General features: G+C 38.8%; 1 protein-coding gene across 4 annotated transcripts in view; it reads right to left on the bottom strand.

The window, feature by feature from the left end:
• The window catches only part of ncam2 (neural cell adhesion molecule 2), a 401,448-nt gene extending 381,397 nt beyond the window's left edge, over positions 1–20,051 (bottom strand). For 2 of the 4 annotated variants that reach the window (XM_062975023.1, XM_008107637.3), the window contains exon 1: positions 19,727–20,046. In XM_062975023.1, the coding sequence (XP_062831093.1) occupies positions 19,727–19,778 (52 nt within the window). In that variant the 5' untranslated portion in view covers positions 19,779–20,046. Of the gene's footprint in view, positions 1–19,726 lie in introns of all 4 variants that reach the window. The other 2 variants (XR_010004200.1, XM_008107636.3) reach the window with 2 other exon arrangements.
• Between the last annotated feature and the right edge of the window lie 5,718 nt (positions 20,052–25,769).

The following is a 25,769-nucleotide window of genomic DNA, read 5'->3' as shown; positions in this document are numbered from 1 at the left end:
ATGGAAAGTTCCTTGACAAAATTGAAGGAAAAGCTGATAAGGAAAAGACCTGGCTATGGCTCACGAATGGGACACTGAAGAAGGAGACAGAAGGCCTGATCCTTGCAGCCCAAGAGTAAGCCATCAGAACAAATGCAATTATTATTATTATTTGAAACACAAGAAGATGAGTCCACAGCAGACACTCTGCTGGCTGTTGTATTGGATCACACGTCAGACACTTCCCAAGTGTCTAGAACTGTGTGATGTATCAGCAAATAATGTGTGCAGATCCCAGTAAGGTGGCCTTCTGCAGCTGGCAGGTGGTAATTTTGTTCGCGCTGATTGTGTTTAAGTGCAGGCCAAGGTCTTTAGGCACTGCACCCAGTGTGCCAATCACCACTGGGACCACCTTGACTGGCTTGTGCCAGAGTCTTTGCAATTCAATCTTTAATTCCTCATATCGTGACAGCTTTTTCAGTTATTTTTCCTCAATCCTGCTGTCCCCTGGGATTGCAATATCGACAATCCATACTTTGTTTTTTAACACGATCGTGAGGTCAGGAGTATTGTGCTCCAAAACTCTGTGGTCATCTTCTTCTTCTTCTTCTTCTTCTTCTTCTTCTTCTTCTTCTTCTTCTTCTTCTTCTGATTATTATTATCTTTGTTCAGTGTATTTTAATATGTATTTTATTGAAATATGTTTCAATATGTGTGTTTTAAATAATGTTTTAGAAGATTATGTGTTCTTAGTGATGTAACCCACCTCGAGAAGAGGTAAGTGGGTAAGAAATATTATTGTCATCATCATCATCATCATCATCATCATCATCATCATCATCTCAAGAAGAGCTATTTTTTGTTGCCAATGACAAATTGAAATTTGATTACTTGGATTTATTAACTGGACAAATAAAGATATTTTGGATTTGGTTGCATCTATGTAACTGCATTTATAACTTGCCCTTCCACCGAGGAGCTCATGACCAGATGTATGATTCTTTGTTTCCTCACCACCACCAGAAGTCCTGTAAGGAAGAAAGGGACTACCTCGCCAAAGATACCCGTGATCTTAATGGCTAGTAATCCAAACTTAGTTTGTCTATATGATCCAACACACAAAGTCAAGCATAGAATTTTTGGCCTTTGAGATGTTTATAAATAAAAACATACTTTATACAATGAATCAAAATAAAACAATGCAGAATTGACTGTTTGGTATAGACATAACCACCTTTTATTGTATTAGTAAGGATGGATAGATCAGCTGGTTTTCCATATCCACCATCCCTGACCATTGATCATGCTCCCCTGAGTTGAAAGAAACTTTAGCAATATTTGAAGCACCTGTGCTCAACTACTGGACTATGCTGGCTTCACTAAACATCTACAAAATCCATGTTGAAATGATTGTCCTCCTGTTAGTCTCCAAATTAGAACAATAGACTGTTTTAAAGTATAACTCCCAGCTTTTCTAGGCTCTAATAAAACACTTGCTTCTAAAATGAGAAATTACAGTCACATATAAAACCCTGTACTCCATGAGCAGAGTCCTGGTGAATACAATTTTTATGGTTGCCAACTCTTGGTAGAAAAATGTGAGCCCTGGCAACAGTTTTTTGTGTTTCTCTGATGTGTCTGAGATTGCTTTGTAATGCAGTTCTTTATTTTGGGACTGTAAATTAAGATTTTCTTTGAGGTTCCCTAACAAAAATTTGGAAGATGCACTGATGTTTCACATTAAGTTGCTTGGGAAGACCCGATTCAAAATATTATCCCTAGATTATATTTTATTTAGCTTATACATCTTTACATAGTCAATATATGAAATAGATGTATTTTCATTCTCACAAGGACAGGGATTGGAAAGTAAATTTGTAAAAATATAATAACTGTGGTGTTGATTCATTCATTCATTCTTTCTTCCTTCCTTCCCTCTTCTGAAGTTCTATTACCAGCTGGAGGAATCACTACTGTACTGTAGAAATTACTGAATGGCAAAAAAAATCATGATATGAGTGTGTGAACACTGATTTCTTATTCAGCACACTTGGAGATTAAAACAATCAATTCTAGTCTCTTGTTTTGCTATCATAATTCTCTATAAAACAATCCACTCTTTTTCATAATACAGAATAGAGCAGAATCAGGAAAAATATGACTGCCTGAGATAAAGGAGCAGACATACCCACACCTACCTCTGTTATTCAACAATCTACTATTTATATTTATCACGTGACATGTGCTCACTGTGCACTTCAACATGTACAAGAGTGCAGAAATGATGGCAGCAGCATATGCCACATATCAAGAGAAACATATGAACACATCTACTTGCCGCCTGATAGAATACATCATCTAAATTGGCAATCTCTGTCATAGAATCATAGAGTTGGAAGAAACCTTGTGAGCCACCCAGTCCTACCCCCTGCCAAAAAGCAGCTTATTCAGTCAGAACTCTTTTTTCCAGTGATGGTATCTTTAGGACTACCAGAAGAATCAGTTGTTTGGGATGTAAACAGTGCAATTGTTCATGTTCTCAGTGAGAGCATGGTGAGTCTAAAAAAATGGACAGCTATCATAAGATTTTCCAAATTTTACCCAAAATGAAGTATGCAAACATAATATGAAGGAAGGAAGAAACGGCCATTAAAATGTTCAGATGTTCAAAAAATCCCATTAAAATGTACACATGTTCAAAAGCTACCTGCGGGGGTCCCTTTAAAATTGCATGCTGCATTTTTTAAAATGTACATAATTTTAGATCCATGGAAACATAGTAAAACTTAAACTTAAAATCATCTCTTTTCAAAACAATGTTAAACATCATTTCTTTATTAATGTAATCGTTGAAATGCTCTACGTTCAGTTTTTAGTTTATCTGCTGGATAATGTCTTCCTTGTAAGTCCTCTGCGGTTAAAAAAAGTCAATGTTCTATATTTGAATGGAGATAGGTTTCATGTAACAAGGCACCTGCACAACTTTGTAAGAATCTTTTTATCAACATTTTATGTGTCAAGATACCATCAAATCAGTAAATGGTGAAGACATATAATACAGTACTACTATTGCTTAAGTGAAAAACTGTCCAGAAAGCATTTAAATGTTATTTCAACTGCATATCCCTAAATGATAAGCTAAAACACTTAAGTACCTGAATCCAGATGTTTAAAAGTAATCAGGTTGGTGCCTGGATCATGCATAGGATTATTTATCTTTCCACTTCACCTGAAAACTAACAGAAAAGCATTCCACAGGCAGTTGGGCTTGTGGTATCAAGTACCTTACAAGAGGAATGGATCATTACACATTAGATGGAGCTAGTAAGATGTTAGATGAACCTAACAGGCAGCACAGACTAGAGCTCATTTTATTTCCATGTATCATTATGTCTATGATTTCATAGAAATTTCAGAGGTCACTATATATAAAAAAATAATAATGTGGAGAAATATGAACAAGAAATGTGGTGCTGGAATAAAAGAAATTCAGTTGACATCCAGCTGAAGTACTGGCCTAAAAGACAGAATTTATATCAAACGGATATATAGAACAAAGCATGGAATCAGCTCAGTGAATATCTAGAAATGAATATTTCTTCCTTGCACATAATTCTTCTTCTTCTAAGGACAGTACATTTTATTATCCAGCTTCTATCACAACTTAAAATTAGGCAAAATTGTCCAATCTGGTATAAATATTAGGCCCTATCAATCACTACTGCATGTATTATTCATTATTGTTGTTATATGACTTCAAGTAGTTTCTGACTAAGGCGATGCTATCACGGGGTTTTCTTGTCAAGATTTGTTAAGAGGGGTTTGCCTTTACTTTTTTCTGAGGCTGAGATTGTTTGGCATGCCCAAGGTCAACCAGGGAGATTTCATAGCTAAGCAGGGATCTTAACCCTGGTCTCTAGAGTCATAATCCAACACTTAAACCACTAAAGCACACTGGCTCTTTTATTCATTGTTGTTGTGGATAGCTCTGAAAACGTGGATAAGGGGATGCTGCTGGTAGGCTCAGCAGTAAAACGAGCCCAGCAGTGCATAACAGCTCCCTCAGCCAAGCTCTGAAACAACATCCATGGGAAGAGATTACTCAGCCTGCTGAACGAAACGCAAAAGAGCAGGCTAAGGAAGAGTTAATGGTTGCAGCTTTCATGGACCTATGAAAAGAAAGGTCTCAGCATATTTATGGATGAAATTACAAACCTTTTATGCACCATTAGCATTTTTGGCATCTAATTGTATCATCCACCACTGCATGAAAAGGCATGTTTGTAAGATAATAGTAAGACATCTCATCATTTGGAATAAAATTCCTAAAAGATAATTTTGGGGCATTGCTGATGTCTGAGACTTCCTTTCCCAATTTCAGAGTTGCCAGGTTAAATAAGGGACAGGGTTCCTATGGTTGAACAAAAGTGGGAATTTCAAGAAGTACTGCCTGTCACACAAGTAACATTTGCTGAAATTCCTTCTTCTGTATAGCCATTAAAGCAGGGGTCCCCAAACTATGGCCCGGGGGCCGGATGCGGCCCATTGAAGCCATTTATCCGGCCCCCACGGCACAAGGGCAAAAGGGGGTTGAGTTAAATGACCCAAGGGGTCTCTTCTTCTCTTCCAACCCCTATTATTATTATTATTATTATTATTATTATTATTATTATTATTATTATTATTATTATTAACATTGAGGCTGGGTGGCCATCTGTCAGGGGTGCTTTGCTTGTGCTTTTGGTGCACAAAGGCAGAAGGGGATTGGACTAAATGTCCCAAGGCGTCTCTTCCAACCCTCTTTATTATTATTATTATTATTATTATTATTATTATTATTATTATTATTTTATTATGTCACAGCAAACAAGATAGATATGCTGGATTTCGCATCACAAAATCACAAGTCGAATACTTCCCAAGTGTCTAGGACTGTGTGGTGTATTTTTGGATGATGTGTGCAGATCCCAGTAGGGTGGCCTTTTGCAGTTGGCAGATCGTATTATTATTATTATTATTATTATTATTATTATTATTATTATTATTACTATTAACATTGAGGCTGGGTGGCCATCTGTCAGGGGTGCTTTGCTTGTGCTTTCGGTGCACAAAGGCAGAAGGGGATTGGACTCAATAGCCCAAAGGGTCTCTTCCAACCCTCTTTTTTATTATTGTTGTTGTTGTTGTTATTGTTGTTGTTATTGCTCGATGGCCAACTATAGTCCGGCCCTCCAACGGTCCGAAGGATTGTGAACTGGCCCCCTGTTTAAAAAGTTTGGGGACTCCTGCATTAAAGGGACCTGAAAGGGTAGCCAGATTGAAAACTGGAGATAGAACCCATACCATTAATGACCTGATGAAATAGGGAAGTTTTTTACCAGGTTTGTTTGTCATCAGAGGCAGTTCAACCACCAGGCCAACTAGGCAGTTGCCTGTGGCGCCATCCTGTTGGGGGCGCCATCGAGGCAACTCCTGTCTCCTGTGGCCTGCCTCCGCGAGGTATTGAACGGCTTTTTCTGTTGATTTGTTGTAAAACATGATGTTTTAGTGCTTAATTTGTAAAATCTTAATGTAATTTGATGTTTATTAGGCTTTTCCTTAATCCCTCCTTATTATCAAACATTTTCGCTTATCCAACGCTTTTATTTTTCAGTTATTGGTTTTGGGGGGGGCGCCAAAATTTTGTTCGCCTACACTTGAAAAATACCTAGGACCGGCTCTGTTTGTCATGCAACCTGGAAACAATCAACACTTGTCAAAGTTCCTTCTACAAAATATTTAAAGATAAATGAGCCCTCTCCAGTCCACATTTTACAACTGTAGGCCCTGTCTTTTATATCATCCATAAGCCCTACTTCCCAGGAGTGCACTATAAAGAAAGCTATTTATTTGGATTTTAAATGCATCTAAAAGATCTAATGGTGCGGGGATAGGCAGATCAAAACATGGCATACTAAAATTTGAATGAGGAAAGCACAGTGAGTCACATCCAAATCATAGGTACCAGGTCTCTGTGATGCAGGCTATGAAAACATTATGTAAAGACCCATTAGCATTCAAACAGACAATGTAAAAAGATTTATGCTTTTCATCGCCATTTTTAACATTCAATGAATTACATTAAAATTTCAGTTTGTGCTTAGTGCTCAGTGTTTTATTTCATGAGGTATATACAATCATCAGTGAAAATATGTGTTTCAAGAAACACTGGAAACAATATGGATGAATTATTCATTTTAATATTTTGCTGGTGTGTTATAAAGCAAGAGCAAAAAATGAATAAAGTCCAATTAAAACCAAAGAATATATGAAGCAACATTCTGATTTATTTATCAGCTTCCCATTTTAGTGGAAGCTTATTCAGAGCAGTCCTAGAACTGTTACAATTGGGTTATACCTCCATAGAACACTGCTGTAAAAATATCACGGTTCTTTTAAAAAACCATAGTATTGTACCATAATCCCCAAAGTACACAGAATTTATGAACAAAAATAGTTACAGAAATCAAATGTAAATGTACAGGAAGATCCAGCCAAGTGCTTAGCAGTTGTTGAAATCACAGCCCAGAACTGCCATAAATGGCACAAAACCATTTAATACTACATCACCTAGTCAAAATGCTTCAGTGACTAGCAACATGATTTGAATATTGAACATCCTGAAACAGGCTTAACTTGTAATGCAACTATAAACTAAGCCACAAAATTCATGTTTCCTAAATGCTCTACCCCTGGCAGCAAGAAATTCAGCATATGAATTGCTGAATGTGAAACCTGTTGTTCCTAATACTTACAGTCCTACATTTGTTTTATTATACATGAACACTAAATATAATATGTTTAAATATAAATAGAAATGACTAAAAGAAAAACAAAAAAAACAAACTACCACATAGAGTTTATGAATTAGCTATTTCTTTCACATTAAAATTTAGCACTCAACTCCATTACAGTCATGTTTAGTCCATATTACAACCTACGAGCTGCCAGATCCCAGCACACAGTGAGAATAGAAGTTTCATCTTGTAGAATTTCCAAGTTAGAGGTTGGACAGTACATATATTCCCTTGCTTCAAATGACTACACTGCATTGGTTCTTATACTACACAGTGCCCTTGCCTCTCTGTTCTTTCTATAGCCTTGTCTTAGGGTTCTTTCTTTTTTTGGTTATCCTTATTTTCTGCAGCATGTGTCCACAAACCATTGCTTTTCATCCATCGTCTACTTTGTTCCACATCACTATGACTTGTCTCCTAAAACAACTCAAAGGAGTTCAAATAAAATAAAGTTTCTAGACTACTTCTTCCCCTCTCAAAGTTTCACTTTAGGCTCAGGGGAACTTTGGAACAAAGTGGATGGGACATAGGAGACTCCTGAGGGGAATAAAGGGGCCGGGCTGTGGCGCAGCTGTTGAGCAGCTGCCTTAAATCACTCTGACCATGAGGTCATGAGTTCGAGGCCAGCCCGTGGCGGGGTGAGCACTCGTCAATTAAAAATAAAAAATAGCCCCTGCTTGTTGCTGACCTAGCAACCCGAAAGATAGTTGCATCTATCAAGTAGGAGATAAGGTACCACTTATAAAGTGGGGAGGCAAGATTAACTAATTTACGACCTGGAATGAGGAAGTGCCGTCAGTGTGGATGATGAAGCAGCTGCTCCCCCCTGTGGCCAGAATCGAACATCCCCTCAGAAGAACGTTAACTTGCCTCTGCGTGTGTCTCTCAGTCTCTGTTTGATGTGTTTATGGGCATTGAATGTTTGCCCTATGTGTGTTATAATGTGATCCGCCCTGAGTCCCCTTCGGGGTGAGAAGGGCGGAATATAAATACTGTAAATAAATAAATAATAAATAAAGGAAATGCCATGGTCCTTTAGGGAAAAGGGAGAAGAGAACTGGGGCAACTTCAGATTCTAATGTCTTCTGGGACTTTATTTCCCAGCCTTGTCCCATATTCCCAGGGATCACCAAGATAACATTTTGTAGAGCTCTGTTAATGAAAGACATTTTTGAAGACAGACTATGACATCAGAGTAAAAGAAGGGTATTGTATACATCAAACAAACAGACAATTGCTCTCATTCATCTCTGTTGAACAGACAGGACATCTGGATATGTAGGGGATGACTTGATTATTTTTCCTTATAACTGAGTTTATAAGAGTCTCTCAGTATTCTAGTGGCTGTTTGTACACATTGTTCAAGATTGTATCCTAGCAACTTTTCTTCACACTATAGTTCTAGACAGAGAAATATGAAGAGGGCTACTATGACTAAAACAACTATCACTAGCCCATCAATGTTTCAAACTCTGGGTGACAAGGGAAATAGAGGCTATGAACGCTTTAAAGTTTTCTGGACAGCTAATCAGTTGTCAAGGCTTCTCAGGAGGGAGTAAACTCAGTGTGTTCATAGATCTTGGTCCATGTAGTCTGTTGGGGAGTTAACACCTCTGAACTAGCAATTCTTCAAATTCTCAAAACCAGTCACCAGCTATGACATCATCTAGCATTTCCTCTACATGGGGATGGACTACCTCTCTTGCATTTCAATCTGCTCTGGCAACTACTTGTAGCCCTGCTCCAAGATCAAATAATGGAATCAACACAGTATCAAGCCTTACCCAGACCACCCAGAGCAGGCAGTAGACCTTTTTAGCCACTACAAATGTGCCAATGGAAATCAGAGGGCACCAAGCTGATCCCTGAAATAATGGCAGTGATTTTGGAAAACAGAGAAGTTTTAAAGCAACTGCTGCCTTGTCTTCCTTCAGGGGATACTTTGACATAGACAAGATAAGATACCAAGTAAGCATATTGTAACTATAAAAATTACATTTTTGGTGCCCCCAGGTTCTATAACAGATTTTGGGGAGAAAAAGAGTTCTGTTTTTATTAGTAGGTCTCCTCAAGTAGTCCTTAACTGCCAAGGCAATAACTACAAAACCTTTTGGTGGGCTTGTACTTCATAACCTTACTTATGAAATATTCCTCTTATACGATGTATGTGAATTATGCATTTCTATCAACAATTATTGCATACTGAAATGAACTAGAATTTCTGCCCCTCTTCCTTTTTGAACAACGGCTTTCACAAATAGAGCATATACTTGCATATACTGTATGGACAGTGAATTTTAAAAGGGTACTTTATTGTGAAGATAGTAGATTGGTAACTATATAAAATTATAGTAACAGAGTTTGGGTCAAATGTAGGGCACTGGCTTATCTTTCAGACAAACAAAAAAGGAGACCCCCCCCCCAACACACACACACACTGTATGAGTCAAACTTAACATTAATTGTGAGTTGTGTCCAAGAGGCTTGGATATTTTGTTTCAGAGTCTCTCCTGTAGTGTGTAATAGCATGGTATCTGTTGTGACTGCACCTTCGGGGATTATGGTTGATGGTGATGGAATTCGAAGAGGAAGAAAAAACCCTCGTGATGAGGGTTCACTGGAGGAGTTGCGCAGGAAGCGACTTAGGGGGATCTTCTGAGGAAGATTCAGATGGGGAGATGGATGCTGAGGAACAGGTGGTGGCTGGGGAAGCGGGCACTGAATGGGCACAGCCACCAGAGATGTCTGGGGATTTGGGGCCTATGGATACTTCTGAACCTGGGGTTTCTGCAGGAGCTGATCCCAATTGGGATGCTTGGAGAAGGGAGGATGGTTCTTTAAGTGTTCATGGGGCTAAGTGTGGGCAGGATGATTGGGACTCCGACAAATGGCTAGGTACTCCAGATCCACGAGCTCTAGCTGTGTGGAGTTCAGACTCTGAGTAGATTTGGGACACCTGGTGTTTGGGTGTGAGTGTTTGGTCACCCAGGAGGAAGGGGAATAAAATGGGAATGTTTGGCCACTGCACTTTGCGTGTGGCAAGGTGTTGCTGAGGCGCCATTGGGATCTCTGTGTTTCCATGAAGACTGGACTTGGACTATGATTTGAATCTGCTGATATCACCTAGCTTGGCTCTTGCTGTGTCTTATCGTGGACCTGTTTTGGATGACTGCACCCTCTTCGGACTTTGGATTGAATTTGACCTGGCTTCTGTCTACACCCTCTGACTGACGGCTACTCCTGGCTTCTGACTATTGGTTTGTCTTTCGGAATTTCTGCTGCCTCCTGACCTGACCTTGGATTCTTCTGACGATGGCTATTCATCATCCCTTTGAGGCTTTCGGCTTATCTGCACCGTGGAAGCAGCTTTGTTGCTTTTCTAGTTTGTTTATTTTCCAGCAATTAACTCTATTTGTTTTCCAAAGCTGAATTGAAGCGTTATTTAGTTTTTTATTGAATGCCAGCAAGGGAAATTAGCGTGGCTCGTTTTTGAGCTATTATTGTCCAATCTACTCTCGAAACACTGAAAAGTGAAGTGTTTCAAGGATATTTCCTGTGTTTATGTTATTTTCTGGCTTATCTTTGGAATAAACTCTGTTTTGTATGTTAACTGGCGTCTGACTGTTGACAGTATCTTAATTTGCTAGCTCCCCTTCGTCTGCAGTAAAGCATTCTTTTCAAAAATGGTTCTGTACAAATTTTTACAATAAAACTTTATTTGAAAGGAGAAAGAGGGGAAATTTGGCCATTAACTCATTTAACTGAATTTATATCCTGCCTTTCTGCCAAAAATGCCATTCAAGATGGCCAACAGTAGTAAACTCAAACAGAAATAAATGCAACAGATTTGAAACACATTTTAAAGCACATCAATAAAAAAACAGCATGTGAATAGTAAAAGCTTCTTTTATTACCAAAGCCTGTTTGTTGTTATTCAAAGGACTAAAGAGAAGAGATACACATAACCATTTTTAGAAGAAAACTCCAGAGTATGGAATTATAGGACCAAAATAAAGCTCTCTTCAAAAAACATCTTAAAGCCCAGCAAGTCAGTATGGAAGAGTACTGCCCTTTAAATACCCTGGTCTGATGTCATATATGGCCACAAACAGCATGTGGATGGATTGCAGTAACCTCACAAGAAGGATATCAAATATGAACTAAGGTATCTATGTAATCCATGTCCAAGAAATGCCATAGCTATCAGAATAGTCAAACTGGCCCCAGGCACTCTGAGCCATATCAGGGCCTCCACTGATAGAGATGAATCTAAAAATATTTCCAATATACAAACCTGATAATTCAGTGGAAGTACAACTCCATCCAGAGCAGTTGCTCACTCAATTTTCACACCTGAGAGATATCACTCCACACAGAGTTTATCTTCAATCTATTCCACTACAGCACTGAGGTATTGTCTGCATGTGAATTGCCCTGGCTGAATCCAGGTAGCACACAGTATATGAAGTACATCAACATGTATTCCAGAAAATACAATAAAATGTCACTAAAGGTAGAAAAATAATAAAATAAAATCAGTAGAAAATTATACAAAATGTTACAAATATAAAACCAAAATAAAGAGGTCTCTGAAGCTGCCCTCACAAGCATTTCTGATTGTTCAACAGTCAGCAGTACTCAGACAGATTATGGTTGCACTTCAACCTGCTCTGCACCAAATCATGGTTCCCTGGTTATCTCTGAAGTTGTGGCAAGGATATTATTGCACTACACTATCATCAAGAAAAAAATCTCAAGCTACTACCATAAATGAAGCATGAAGTTAACAAGAAACAATTTCCTGCAGAATATATCCTAGTCTGAACAGTAGTTAAAATGTCCTAACTCTTATAAGTTTGATTTCACTTTAATTAAAACCCCAAAAGTGTTTAGAATTATTCTTGATAAAGTGCTAATATTACTACTCCATGGTTTTCGATTCAATAAAATATGTAATTGTTAATTGCAATAAAATCATCAAGCTGAGGGACTGCCCAACATTGTGTAGTCAGGGTTGTTGTATGTCTTTCGGGCTGTGTGGCCATGTTCCAGAAGCATTCTCTCCTGACGTTTCGCCCACATCTATGGCAGGCATCCTCAGAGGTTGTGAGGTATGGAGAAAACTAAGCAAAGAGGTTCATATATATCTGTGGAAAGTCTAGGGTGAGAGAGGTCAGTATGAATGTTAGGTAGTTAATCACTTAAATTAGCATTGAAAAGCTTATCTGCTGTCTTCTTCCTGCCTCTGGGGCACCCTAGACTTTCCACAGATATATATGAACCTCTTTGCTTAGTTTTCTCCATACCTCACAACCTCTGAGGATGCCTGCCATAGATGTGGGCGAAACGTCAGGAGAGAATGCTTCTGGAACATGGCCACACAGCCCGAAAGACATACAACAACCCTGTGATCCCGGCCATGAAAGCCTTCGACAACACATTGTGTAGTCAACCAGGTATAGCTTTCAGAAAGTTAAAAGGGGAGATTGAGAGTGAAAAAAGGAGTACTTTTGCATTTTTCTCCCATCTTTGGAAGATGGGAATTTGTTTTGGTGGAAGATTTAGGAGGAAGTGTTTGAGGAAGAAACAGAAGTGAGGTAGATTAGAGTTCAGACGGCATTGACATGGACATAATGCAGACTGTAACATTGAAAGACATAGGCCCCATTTACAGTGCCATATAATGTACTTTCATTGCATTATATGGCAGTGTGTTGTACAGATTTCCCAAGTACATATTATTATTTTAAAAAATCAATTTCAGCACTTATTTCAGCAATACAATCGTGTTGTGCCTGCAGTATAATTTTAGGGAGAGTGTAGCCTATACATTTCAAACAACGATTGCTTGTTCCTTATTTTACATGTAACACATGAGCTGCAATTTAAAACAGGTCCTCTGTATCCCAGGTTTAGCTGCAAAATGTTTTCAGGATTGGAGCCTAATGCTATAACATCAGTGCCACCATAACATGCTTCAATAAGGATGAACGTGCCAAGATATCTTACTGACTTCTGCATTATAGTAACTGTTTTTCTTGTTTCATTCTATAAAAAGTGTGAAATACAAATATGCTTCTGTTGATGAAATGTATGTATGTATGTATGTATGTATGTATTTATATACCACTGTTATCACCCCTAGGGGGACTCAAACCAGTCTAACAACATAGTAAATGGCAAAGATTCAGTGCCTCTCAACCATATAAAAGAAAACATTACAAGTCTAGAAATGATACATATAACCATAAATAAGAAATTAACACTATATAAAAGATCAGACATACCATAAAACATTAAAACATTCAACATTAAGGCATTGAAAACATTGCATTGATCCTGTGATTTCCTATAGCTTCTTATATAGTGCAATCATTCATCAAATGCCTGCTTGCACAGCCTGGTTTTAGGCCTTTTTTGTGAATGTCAGGAGGGAGGGGGGCCGATCTAATCTTGCTGAGGAGGGAGTTCCACCGCCGAGAAGGCCCTGTCTCTTTTCTCCACCAATTGCACCTGCGAAGGTAGCAGGACCGAGAGCAGGACCTCCCCAGCTGATCTTAATGCTCTAACTGCTTCATAAAGGGATATGCATTCGGACAGGTAAGCAAACGAGGACAGGTATGTTCCTCATTTTTACATATTTGATTTTGTACTAGATGCCGAAATAACATGGAAAGAATAGGATAGATGCCTACACCAAAAATAAAGAAGCATTCATACATACATATTCCTTTATGATTTTGGTTAAATACTAATTATTTATGATAGTGGTATGTTGTTATAGCATGAATGTTTATTTGTAAAGATTTTTTTTAACTTGTACACACTTTAGTTTTGTCTTCATACATTTGTACTAAAGTGTGCAGAGTTAGAAATGGAGGAGAGACTGGCAAAAGGAATGCTTATTCTTATGTAGTATAATCTCAGATGACTGTATCTGTAACAGCATGTTCTATGTGTATGGTCTGGAATAAACACATTTTGAAAAGTTTTTCAAAATGCTTGAATTATTAACTGAGAATAGTAGTTAATGCTATCTATGAACTTATTATACTAACATTATACTAATGTTAGTACCTGAAATTCTGTTGTTGTAAGGAGTGAGAAAAACCATACTTAAACCCAAAGAAATCATATGTTTAAATTTTTTTGTAAATAAGAAGATTCTGGACAGCATTATTTAAATTTAATGAGTACAAATCCAGTATGTAGTGTGATGGGAACGTGTGCTGCATTTGATCATCATCTCACTGGTGTATCTAAAGCCTATTATATAAATTAATATGATAGAGAGTTCAACTGAAATTCAGCTCTTTCCAATCGCTGTGTAACATCTGTATAACTGCAAATTAGTGGGATGACAGTGGTTCATAGATCAACAAAGAAAAGGCAATTGCCCAAGAAAGTGAATAACTGCAAATTGGTACTGGAAATGTCAATGTTCCCAAATCTGGTTGTTAACTGTCAAGGGATTTATACATGGCTGCTGAATTGGAGAAGTACAGGCCTAGTTGAATATTATTTCTCCCAATGTCATTTCTTCACATAAAATACTTATCTATTCAAGGACACACATTGCCATGGTAAAATAGGATGTGATAAAATATAGTCGTAAGTAACTCTTGCATTAACTGCAGCCAGTTATTATGTATATGCAAGTACATGCACAAGAAAATTTAGTACTGCTTATGATTACAGAAAACGTCTATGTTTATCAGCTTCAGCTTTTACATATAACTGAACACATTGGGAACAATATAATATTCTTGTAACTGATCACTATGGCATTACCATCTAACTATCATCATCATCATCATCACTTCCACTCATAATCATCACTGTATTTACATCCTGCCATATCTACTAAAATCTCTAGTTATCTTGCAAAATAGAAAGAGTGAAAAGTTTATGCTCCAAGAATACAATAGAGTTGTGCCAGAGCACTTAGAAAATGCCTAGAAGACACATATTTTGTCAGACATTGATTGATTATACCTTCCCGATGGATACAAGGACTGTACTATAAACAATCATTTTTTAAATTTAAAATCTGAAACAGTAAAAATAATACAAACTTTCTACAACATTTTCAAAAGAGTTAAAAATCAATGTTTGTGGACAGATTTGGATGAAAGCCAACTTCAAAGGCTTTAATTAGGTTTTGACATGCTCCCAAAACTTAGTACCAGTCAGGCCTCCAAGGGAAAGTCATTGCACAACTATGGTTCCAAAGCAGAAAATTCCCTCACCCATGTCTTCATACAGTGCTTCCAATTACATTCAAAACTCTTCAGAAATCTGGGGCAAAGTGGATAAAACAGGCTAATATTGGGAAAAAACTGTGCCTTAAAAATGAACCATCGGGCTTGCAAACTGACATAAATTTACCAGGAAAAATATCCTTATATAAGGTATATTTATAAAAAGTCAATAAATAAAATCCATACAGGTTCCCATCAGAAGAAACCAATACAGAATGAATGTTCTAACATCTCATCCTGTAAATAAGATATTCATACTGTTTAGTACCAATGGAAACGGTTTTTAAAGTTGATCCCATTAACTAAATTGCAATAGTTTACATTATTTAAAAAAACAAAAAACATTTCTAGCTGTGTTCTTTTTATTACTTTTGGAGTGATGGCACAATAGTACGAAAACGCATGTATGTGTTTAGGTTTTTTTTTAACAAACCTTCTGCTGCCAAATGCAATCTTCATTTGCCCTTCCTCCAACACAGAGTAAACAGTTCCTTAGTGTTTGTGTGTTTGGTTTTAATAGGGCATGATGTTCTTATTTCCAGCCAAAAGAGTACTCTTCACTTGGCACATTACGATTCTCCATAATTACCTTTCAGCACAGCCCAATGCTCTTTTTAGGAAGGAGTGTAGAAAGATATTAGCCTGTGATACTATTTTAGTGAAATATAATGAGGAAAAAAAATAAAAGGCCTGACAAAAATTCAGGTTGTGTGGCTGTGTTTTGCCAATCAGTTGGGCACAAAAAGCAAATGAAGCTGGAGCAGTAACTTTTTTTTAAGAGACAAGGGTGGAAGAGGCAATTGCATAAAATTTAATGAGGTCAACAACATTGTTATCTGTAAACAATGTCATTTCTTTTGGACTTCAATTAAATAGGAGAGTAAATGGCCTCCTGAATGTTTGTAATCTTATTCTAATGTTGAAGAATAACACTTGTTCATTCTTGAAAATATGCTACTAACAGATACCACCTGGATTTCTTGCAATTCAACTTGTGTATTTCAGGGACAGAAAAAGGAAGGACCTCCAAAGAGCTACAATACTCATACCAAGGTAGATTTTCATATATCATTCTGAACAAGGCAAGAATATCAACATTTACTGCATGTGTACATCACAGGTGTATGGACATTTGTATTTATTTCAGTATAAGATGATACATAAGGGAAACTTCCAAAGATACATAAAACAGAGCATCATGACACCTAAAGTGCAATTCATTCATCCTCAATCAATCAGACCTAAGGTTCCAGCTGGTTAAATATCTTCTGCTGTGTGCATTTTTAAATACATATGTAGTAAGAGCACCGAGCTTACAACTAAATGCTGGCCTTCGGTGCTACCAATCACTCTCCTCACATGTCTTCAAAACATATTTTAGGTTACACGTAATAAGACCATTTCAAATAAAATGACACTTGTTCATCTGCAATGCAACTTTGAAGTGGGAACGTTGAACATCCTCATCCAATTAGACCATTGATATGGCACTTAGGGCTGTCAATTTTCCCACTTCTGTCATTTTGAGCAGCTAGCTGCAGAAGCTCCAAAGGGTATGACTGCTTGAAAAGAAATACATCCTCCTTTCACCAGCCTAACAATGCAATACTTCCAAAGGAATAAGCTTCAATCATGCTTCATAAAGTCCATAGCACAGCATAAAATCTGAACCTTGGGGGTTTGTATAGTGAAAGTCAATGAACCTAGTGATTACCGTCTATTTTATTTGCGCCTCCCATATGCTCCCACTTTTTCAAATATTGTCAGAAGGAAAAGAGAAATAGGGTAGAAACAGAACTGCAAGAGTCTAGATGAGAGCATAGAGGAGTCTCTCTCCTCTGTTTTATAGCACTCCCAAAGATATGTTGTTTTTCCTTTCCCCTGGAAATTATTCTCAGGTTCTTGCCTTCCAGTTTTATGTCTCATGTATTATTTGTTTCTTTATTTGCTAGCATACATGCTTTGTGTATTACTACGTAATGTTCCCCTATCTATGTCCTTTACTTAGCTAAGATATCTCACTGATGTGTACTGTTTTTTCAATTTCATAGTTTTTTCATGAATTTGCATAACTTTAGACCACTTGGTGCAACCACCAAAGGTCCTAAATATTATACAGTAAAAAGATATATTGTCTTTATGAGCCTGGGTGAGAGGCATTACTTTGAGTGAAGATGCACATGGAGACACAATGAAGAAACCTACATGAATTGGTTGAATCTAGACCTAGAAAATGGGCTGTCTTGCATGATGTCACTCTCTTGCATGTTCAAAAGACCTTCCAAAGCCATAAATACATAATTCCTTTCCACAGTTCTTCATGCTAAAGCTACAACATACAATATGATCCAAAGACATGGTCCTTACTGAAGGAATATCATCTAGTTCTATTGCTGAAGTTAGGAAAATCTAACTCAAATTTGAGACCACCTAGAAACCATACACAAACCTCTTTGAGCTTTCCAAAGGAAAAGGAAGGCATTTGTGAGATAAATTAATAAACAATATGATGTTTGCAGCAAGTCTATTCAAGGATGAACTGTTTCAGCAAAGAACATAATAATTTGTTTCTGAAGAAGTCAACTTAATCTGCAAAAGCTTATAGACTGAGAAATAATAGCGTAAGATGCTACAAAACCCCTTTGCATACTGATATTCCAGACAAACACAGCTATGTCTTTAGAGTTGAAACTGTGCACACAACCTATTATTTGGCGACATCACCCACAAACAACCACATTAAGCAGATATTATGTCTGTAAAGTAGTCCCTTCCAGTACCCTGCCTCTTAAACATATTTGTTGCTCTGGTGAAAATCATCAAGGCTCTCCCAAATTACAGGTTGTATTTGTTTCAGAACCTACCCGGAGATTTGGGTTTTTTAAATAAAAAACACAGTTGTATTTCTGCTTGAAACAGTAGCATTCAGTGACTTATTATCTTTTAAAAATGATTTATGTAGTAATTCTGTGTAATAACATTCTAAATGCCTTTTATATTCCTGACTCAAACATGTCCAACAGCTTGCACATATCAAATCAAAATCTTTATTACGGTCATAGACCAGCACAAGTAGGGTAGAACATAGTTATTTTAGAAGACCATGCTTTTTTTAAAAAAAAAAATACTATGCATCTTCATTTTCAATTAGTGTGCTTGGAGTGAAGAGAGGCAGAAAAATGGCCTGTGCATCTCATTTGCATCCTATTATGTGGGCTCGGTGTCTTGGTGTGGGTGGGGCTGGGAGATGAAAACAGAAGATTGAAGAAGTCACATCCAAAATGTCAAGCTGTGCTTGAAGAATGATAGAAGACAAACTCACTCTGTGTTAAAAAGAAGGGGGATGAGCTGTCTTTCCCCATAGAGAGAAATTAACAGAGACATTTCAATGGAACCCTATCACCCCCTGCTGGACAGAATAACACAGTAAAGAGAACAGCCTTTCAAATCGGATCAAGCCCAAAAACAACATCAGCTAAGATTGTGTGTGTTTGTTTCCTTTTAAAATATGCATTTTATACATATAAAATACAATACATCCCTGCCTTCTGCTCTTCCTTTACTCCTGCTTTATTAAAATATCTAACATTTTCAATCTAAGGAGTTTCGATGATATATTCCCATCCATCCAAAGGAATGGAAAGCGAGTTCTTCTAACAATTTCGCTGAGCCTTTAAATCATGCCAAAAACTTGTCTGAACAGTTTGAAATGCTGCAATTAATTTGCACAAAGAGGTTCTGTCAGTGTGTCATGCTCACACAGTTCAAGGCTGCCCCACACACCCACCAGCCCAAAGCAGCAGCATCCTGAAGTAACCTGGGAGTAAATAGCACATCCTTAAGGGCACAAGCAAGTCTCTGTTTTGAGAGAAGTGTGGGCAAAAATCTGCATTTCAATGCATCACACACAAGGTAGACCCCAGGTGTAGGCCACTTCTACAGCTGTCACACATTTCCTTCTGCCTTCCAAGGCTGTGCATATGCTCAGCGCTCCCTTGCATCAAAACCACTGGATGCATACCTCCAGATACACAGATGTGCCATGACCAACACTGTATCTGCAGATGGGAAATTCAGAAGCAAATCAATGAAAAGCCTCTTTCACTGGGTGGCAGAAGGAAAGCCATTGAACAGGAGGGTTGGAGAAATTCTGACATACATTATCCTCACATTTTCATTACACATACATAGATATTCATATATATATATATATATATATATATATATAGTTTAGTTAATATATTCAGAAACGTTTTTCATTCAACCCTTTTTGCTGCATTATGGGGGGAAAAACCCAGAGGTAAAGACAGAAGGGCTATGCTTGATGTGAATAATAATAATAATATTAAATTAAGCCCCCAAGAAAAGCTCAATTCGTCACTCTCCTTTTTCCCATTTATATATCCCAAAACTATCAATTTTCCTCCTTGGAATCTTCCTTCCTTAAGCGGGAGACTAATGAGCAGGTAAAATGCCACCTCGGGTGTCAATTAGTTGGAGGGTTGTAATATATATCGATCTTTTCGGTGGATGGAAGGGAGGGAATCCTTTGCTTGGCTTGGCAAGGACGACGTTGGCGCCTGCCTAGCTGGAGGCAGAGCTGGAGGCTCAACGGGATGGGAAGAGAGGCACAAGCCGCCGCCTTCCTACCTTGCCCGCTCCCGAGGAACAATCCCAGCAGGTAGATGGCCAGCAGGGTCATTTTCAGGAGCTTTCGCCGGTGGACAGTTCCCAAGTTCAGAGGGTGCGGAGCGCTGGGAAAAAGCCAGCTCCGGCCGCTTCGACTTTGCCTCTCAGCCCCTTCCTTCCTTCCAGAGACCCGACCCAGGCGAAGGAGGAGAGCGAGAGAGACAACACACACACACACACACACAGACAGCCTGGGGAAAACTCCAGCTCCCGAGCAGCGCCGCTCAGCAATGACTGCAAGCGCCTCTCCGCGCCTGGCTATATCTAGGAGGCAGCAGAGAGCGAGCGAAGGAGGAGCCGCACCACACATGAAGCGAGGCGAAGGATCCCTCCGCCAGAGAACAGCGGCACGTTTTTGGATGGAGCTGCTCCGGCACCGCAAGGCGCGCAAGAGATCCCTCCGCCCCTATTCCCACAGAAGCAGAGAGACTTTCTTTTCACATCCAGAGCCGGAATTGGCTCTCTTTGCCTCGCTGAGGGCTGAAAAAAGGACTAGGGGGTGTACCTGCTTCCTGGCTGTCTGTGGAGCCCTTGGGAAGCGGGGGAAGAGCCAAATATAAAGGGAGAAGTTTGCCCAAGGTGGGGAAATGGATGCCTGTGCATTTCCTCACCTCGAGGCTTCGATGCCTATGCAGTGCGACAGGTGCTTTGGAAAGAAAGGAGACCCTTCCTGGAGCAGCAGCACCTGCTTATCCCAAAGTGGGGTGCAATTAGGCAGGATTTGATGGGGTTCCTCGGACCCTGTTGCGAGTCTGGCCATTCAACGCCTTTGAAGGTGTCTCTGCGGGGAGAGAGGGGGCGTTGAAAGGGAGGAAGCAAAATGGCTCTGTGTGAAAGAGAATAATTAGGCATCTGGAATGCCCCGCGGGGCCAATGTACATACAGATGAGTGACACGGAGATAATGGGTCCAAAGAGAATGTCAGCGCCGCAGTGAAATTCCAATTCAGGAACCTGGTGCAGAAGGAAGCAAGCAAGGAAGGGGAAGGAAATGTGAGATCGCCAGAGGCTCCAGCGAGGCACTTTTAAGACTAATTCATCTCAGCCCACTGTTCCTGATCTACGCCTCTGGGAGAATGGATTGAGCCCACAGCAGCCTACCTTGGATTGGTCTACAGATGCTACCAAACTCCTTCATGAGCAGAGGTGGATTGTGTGGCCCTTGTGGTCTCTTCCAATTCTGTGGTTCTATTATTATTTCCCACATTTGTATCCTGCCCTTCTCACCCCGAACGGGACTCAGGGCAGCCTTACAGCAGGCAGCAATTTGGTATCAACACATATAAAACCAAGATAAACAAATACAATTAAAAATGCATACAATTAGGTAAAGCTAATGGTTTTTCCCTGACATTAAGTCTAGTCGTGTCCAATTCTGGGGGTTGGTGCTCATCTCCATTTCTAAGCTGAAGAGCTGGTGTTGTCTGTAGACACCTCCAAGGGCATTTGTCTGGCATGACTGCATGGACTGCCATTGCCTTCTTGTCGGAGTGGTACCTATTGATCTACTCACATTTGCATGTTTTCAAACTGCTATGTTGACAGAAGCTGGGGTCATGTATAAATATGTGAGGGGAAGTCATAGGGAGGAGGGAGCAAGCTTGTTTTCTGCTGCCCTGAAGACTAGGACGTGGCTTCAAACTACATGAAAGGAGATTCCACCTGAACATTAGGAAGAACTTCCTAACTGTGAGAACAGTTCAGCAGTGGAACTCTCTGCCCCAGAGTGTGGTGAAGGCTCCTTCTTTGGAGGCTTTTAAGCAGAGGCTGGATGGCCATCTGTCGGGGGTGCACTGAATGTTATTTTTTGCTTCTTGGCGGGGATTGGACTGGATGGCCCATGAGGTCTCTTCCAACTCTATTATTCTATGATTCTTATCATTATTACACTGTTTCAAATTACTGGTTGAATGCTTGGTTCCACAGCCACATCTTGTTTTTTCCTGACTCCTTCCTCCTTCGCTCCCTCCTCCCCAAATTGTCCCATCTCCCTTATCTACCTTAAAATCATAGACTCATAGAGCTGGAAGAGACCACAAGGGCCATCCAGGCCAACCCATTCAGCCATGCAGGAGCACACAATCAGAACACATCCAGCCTCTGTTTAAAAACCTCCAGTGAAGGAGACTCCACCACACTCCAAGGCAACATATTAATATTAATATTAATGTCCTGTTTTTCTCTCTAAAAAGAGATTCAGAGTGGCTTACAGTAAAACCAGTACAATTTTAAACATAAAAATATACAAACACTAAAACAATTAAATATTAACAGTTTAAATCCTTAAAATGGATCAAAACCTATTCATAGCTATAACAATAGCATCCCCAGATTTGTTAAAAACCTTCCTTAAAAGCCTGCCTGAATAAAAAGGTTTTAACATGTCACCAGAATGACAGCAGGGAGGGCACCCTTCTGTCTTCCCTGGGCAGAGTGTTCCAGAGTTGTGGGGCAGCCACCACTCCCACCAACTCAGCTTGAGATGAAGAGGGGACCAAGAGAAGGACCTTTCCTGAGGATCTCAGGGCCCAGGCAGGTTCATACAAGGAGATGCAATCAGTCCGATAGTCTAGACTGGAGCCGTATAGGGCTTTAAAAGTCATAACCAGCACTTTGAATTCTGCCCAGAAACAAAACGGGCAGCAGTGGAGGTGCTGCAACAGGGGGATTGTCTGCTCCCTGTAGCCAGCCCCAGTTAGCAACCCGGCCACAGCTCTTTGGACCAGCTGAAGATTCTGAGCACTCTTCAGAGGCAGCCCCACATAGAGCTTGTTACAGCTGAATGTAACTAAGGCATGGACCACCATGGCCAGAGCCAACATCTCATATTCTAGTCAAACAGCTCTAACACTCAGGATATTCTTCCAAATGTTTTGGTGGAATCTCTTCTCATACAATTTGAATCCGTTACTCTGTTTCCTAGTCTGTACATCAGCAGTAAACAAGCTATATGTTATCCTTTCAAATACTTAAACATGGCTATCATGCCCCCTCTCAATATTCTCTAAGCTAAACATACTTACCTCCCTAAGCCATTCCTCATAGGGCTTGGCTTCCAGACCTTTGTCTTTTTTGATCGTCCTTCCTTGGACATGTTCCAACTTGTCAATACTCTTCTTTTGTCTCTCATCACTGCTCCCCATAATCCTTCACCCTTTCTTATTGTAACCATGAACCACTATATCTCTCACCTTTATGTCTTGCACCCCAGTGCCATACTTTCTTCTTTTTGGCTAAACTCATGAAACTATCAGCCTACCCCTCGGTAAAGTAGCATTAGATTCCCAAGGTGTCTGGTGGTACTTTAAACACAAAGCAACTAATCAGGCAGTAAGGGAAATGGCCCCATATACACTAAAGAGTTACACCACAAATCAAAATATCCTCTCCAATATTGCTAGGGGATCTCCATATGAATGGAGATAGTCTTCTACAAGAGCAAGACATCCTAGATTGAATTCACTCCCATTTTTATTTGTTATTCATGCATAACTTTCCTTTTCTTCAAGTGGCTGAAGACAATATACCTGCTTCTGTTTCCCACCTCCATTTTTGTCATCATCACAAAGCCTGAAAAACATTCAGGATGGGAGTTAGTGACCTTATTCATTTTCACACACTCAATACATGGTTAGTAATCTGGAAATGTTAAATAGATTAGCTAGATCTGACATTATGACATTTAACAAGAGCTTGGGAAGGTTTCCGTTTTTTGTATTCCAGTTCCAATAATCTTTCTACCAGCCTAGATAATTTCCCCAAGATTTTCATTTACCTTCTAACAGAGACCAGTACTTCTGTCTGGAATTGAACTAGGTGAAGCATTTAAAAGTATGTTGTGTAGACAAGTTCCATTGTTTCTATATATATCTGAATTAACTTTTCAGGAGAGTTTTCAATAGTAGGTCAAAATAACTATTTTTAAAATGTAGTTTTGAGTTACTGGTATGGAGAAGGCAGTCAGCGGAAGAGGGAAGAGGGAATATCCAAGTCTGTTAGCATATTACTTGCATAGTCTGCAATTTCACAAAGGTCCTTTCTTTTCCACCCCACCCCAAACAAATAAAAACAACAACAAAACAAAATAAGGCCTTCACAACACACAAAACTACACTTTTAAAATACTTAGCTTTTTGCAATAAGCATAACTGAGGTTTTTATCCTTTCTTTTTCTGTTCAGATGTAGACAGAAATGTTTAATCAATGGGTTGTACCCAAATATAGAGTAGGCTTGTTAAACGTGTTCCCTAAGTGTAACCTAGTCTGATTTAACAGAAGTTGTAATGCTACAGACACTTGTTTATTGAACTTCAAGGGCTTTTCCCATATTAATAGAATTGCATTGCACATTGTACACATATATTGCTAGTTGCTGGTAGTGAAACCATGATTTCTTATTTTGATCTATTTTAACAAATTTCCATACTTTTAGAGTGGTCTATGGAGAGTGAGAGAATTAAGAATTGCATGACAAAATGGGTTGCTAATATCAGCAGGACAATAAATTTAAATGAGTAGGGGCAAATTTGAAAGAAGAAATTAAAATACTCCTATGTGATGGACCTTATAGAAAACTGGATGAAGATGTTTCACAGGTAGTACATGGCCCCACAAAAACTAGGGAAAATGTATAAAAATACCCAGAACATGTGTTGGAAATGTCAACAACAGGAAGGGAGTTATTACCATATGTGGTGGTCCTGCAGCAAAGCTACAAAATATTGGAGTATGATACATGGAGAATGTCAGAAGATACTAAAGACAAAATTCCCCCAAAACCGGAGTACAGTAGAGTCTCACTTATCCAAGCTAAACGGGCCGGCAGAAGCTTGGATAAGCGAATATCTTGGATAATAAGGAGGGATTAAGGAAAAGCCTATTAAACATCAAATTAGGTTATGATTTTACAAATTAAGCACCAAAACATCATGTTATACAACAAATTTGACAGAAAAAGTAGTTCAATATGCAGTAATGTTATGTTGTAATTACTGTACCTCTGAAAGAGGTACCTCTAGCTTTCTGCATCGGAACTCACTTGTGTCTATTGTAGGTAAGATTAGGATGTTAGGAATGAACAACCATTATGAAAAGGGCTTGAAAATACTTTATTTTGGGGGAGAGTGCAAGAACTACAATTCTAAGAATTCCCTAGGCAGTAAAACCATCAGAACAAAAAGCAGGGTTTTTTTTTTTTAGCTAACAGTAATTATATCATGAGACTATGAAGGAAAAAGTTACCAAAATGCAAAGTCTCTTTTTCAGAACAAAAAGCACAATATATACACCAAGTTGCATTCCCTTCTTAACTACCAGTCAACTTGATAGGTTTGTATAGGAGACAGTATTTGTACTGGTTCCCCTAATTGGTTAAATGTTTTCTGGAATAAAGATAAACTCAAGGATATGATAAAGTGTTTCTCCAAATCAGGACTGAAAGCCTTGACTGAAAGCCCAATAAAGTCAATAGTCTGCTTTCCTTTGCTTTCAGCAAGAAGACATGCTTACTTGTGACTGGCTTGCATTAGTATCATTCTCTCTGTTCAGAGAGATGATGTGGAGTTTAAATTTTAGAAAGTGTGACATTGTCAGGGGATTCGTAGTAGTGATTGTGTAGTAAAGCTGATTCTCAGCTAATAGAGACAATGTGTGACATATATTGGCAAGACTAATAGAATTCACTTGCATATTTTATTGCCATTATTTGCAAATATTGATATTATTACATATTTTAACATTAAAAGTAGAATTTATATTCCATTTTTCAAATAGATAATTGGAGAAAATACCTATTTGGAATCTCAGATGGAGATACCAATAATCCTAGAAGCACATTCAAACCTCCTTCAACTTATACAACTAGCATATGAGAAATATACTGCTCCTCCTATAAGGACTGTTTTTGAGGGAAACTACTCCATCTCATCTAAACAAGTCCAATTACGATTAGTACAGACCTCAATTACAAACCAACATCCAACAGTTCTTTCCATCTCTGGCTTGTC

Source organism: Anolis carolinensis, chromosome 3, assembly GCF_035594765.1.
Source record: "Anolis carolinensis isolate JA03-04 chromosome 3, rAnoCar3.1.pri, whole genome shotgun sequence".
In the NCBI taxonomy this organism is placed as follows: domain Eukaryota; kingdom Metazoa; phylum Chordata; class Lepidosauria; order Squamata; family Dactyloidae; genus Anolis; species Anolis carolinensis.
The sequence above is the reverse complement of the archived record's forward strand: the minus strand, read 5'-3'. Positions and strand labels throughout refer to the sequence as shown.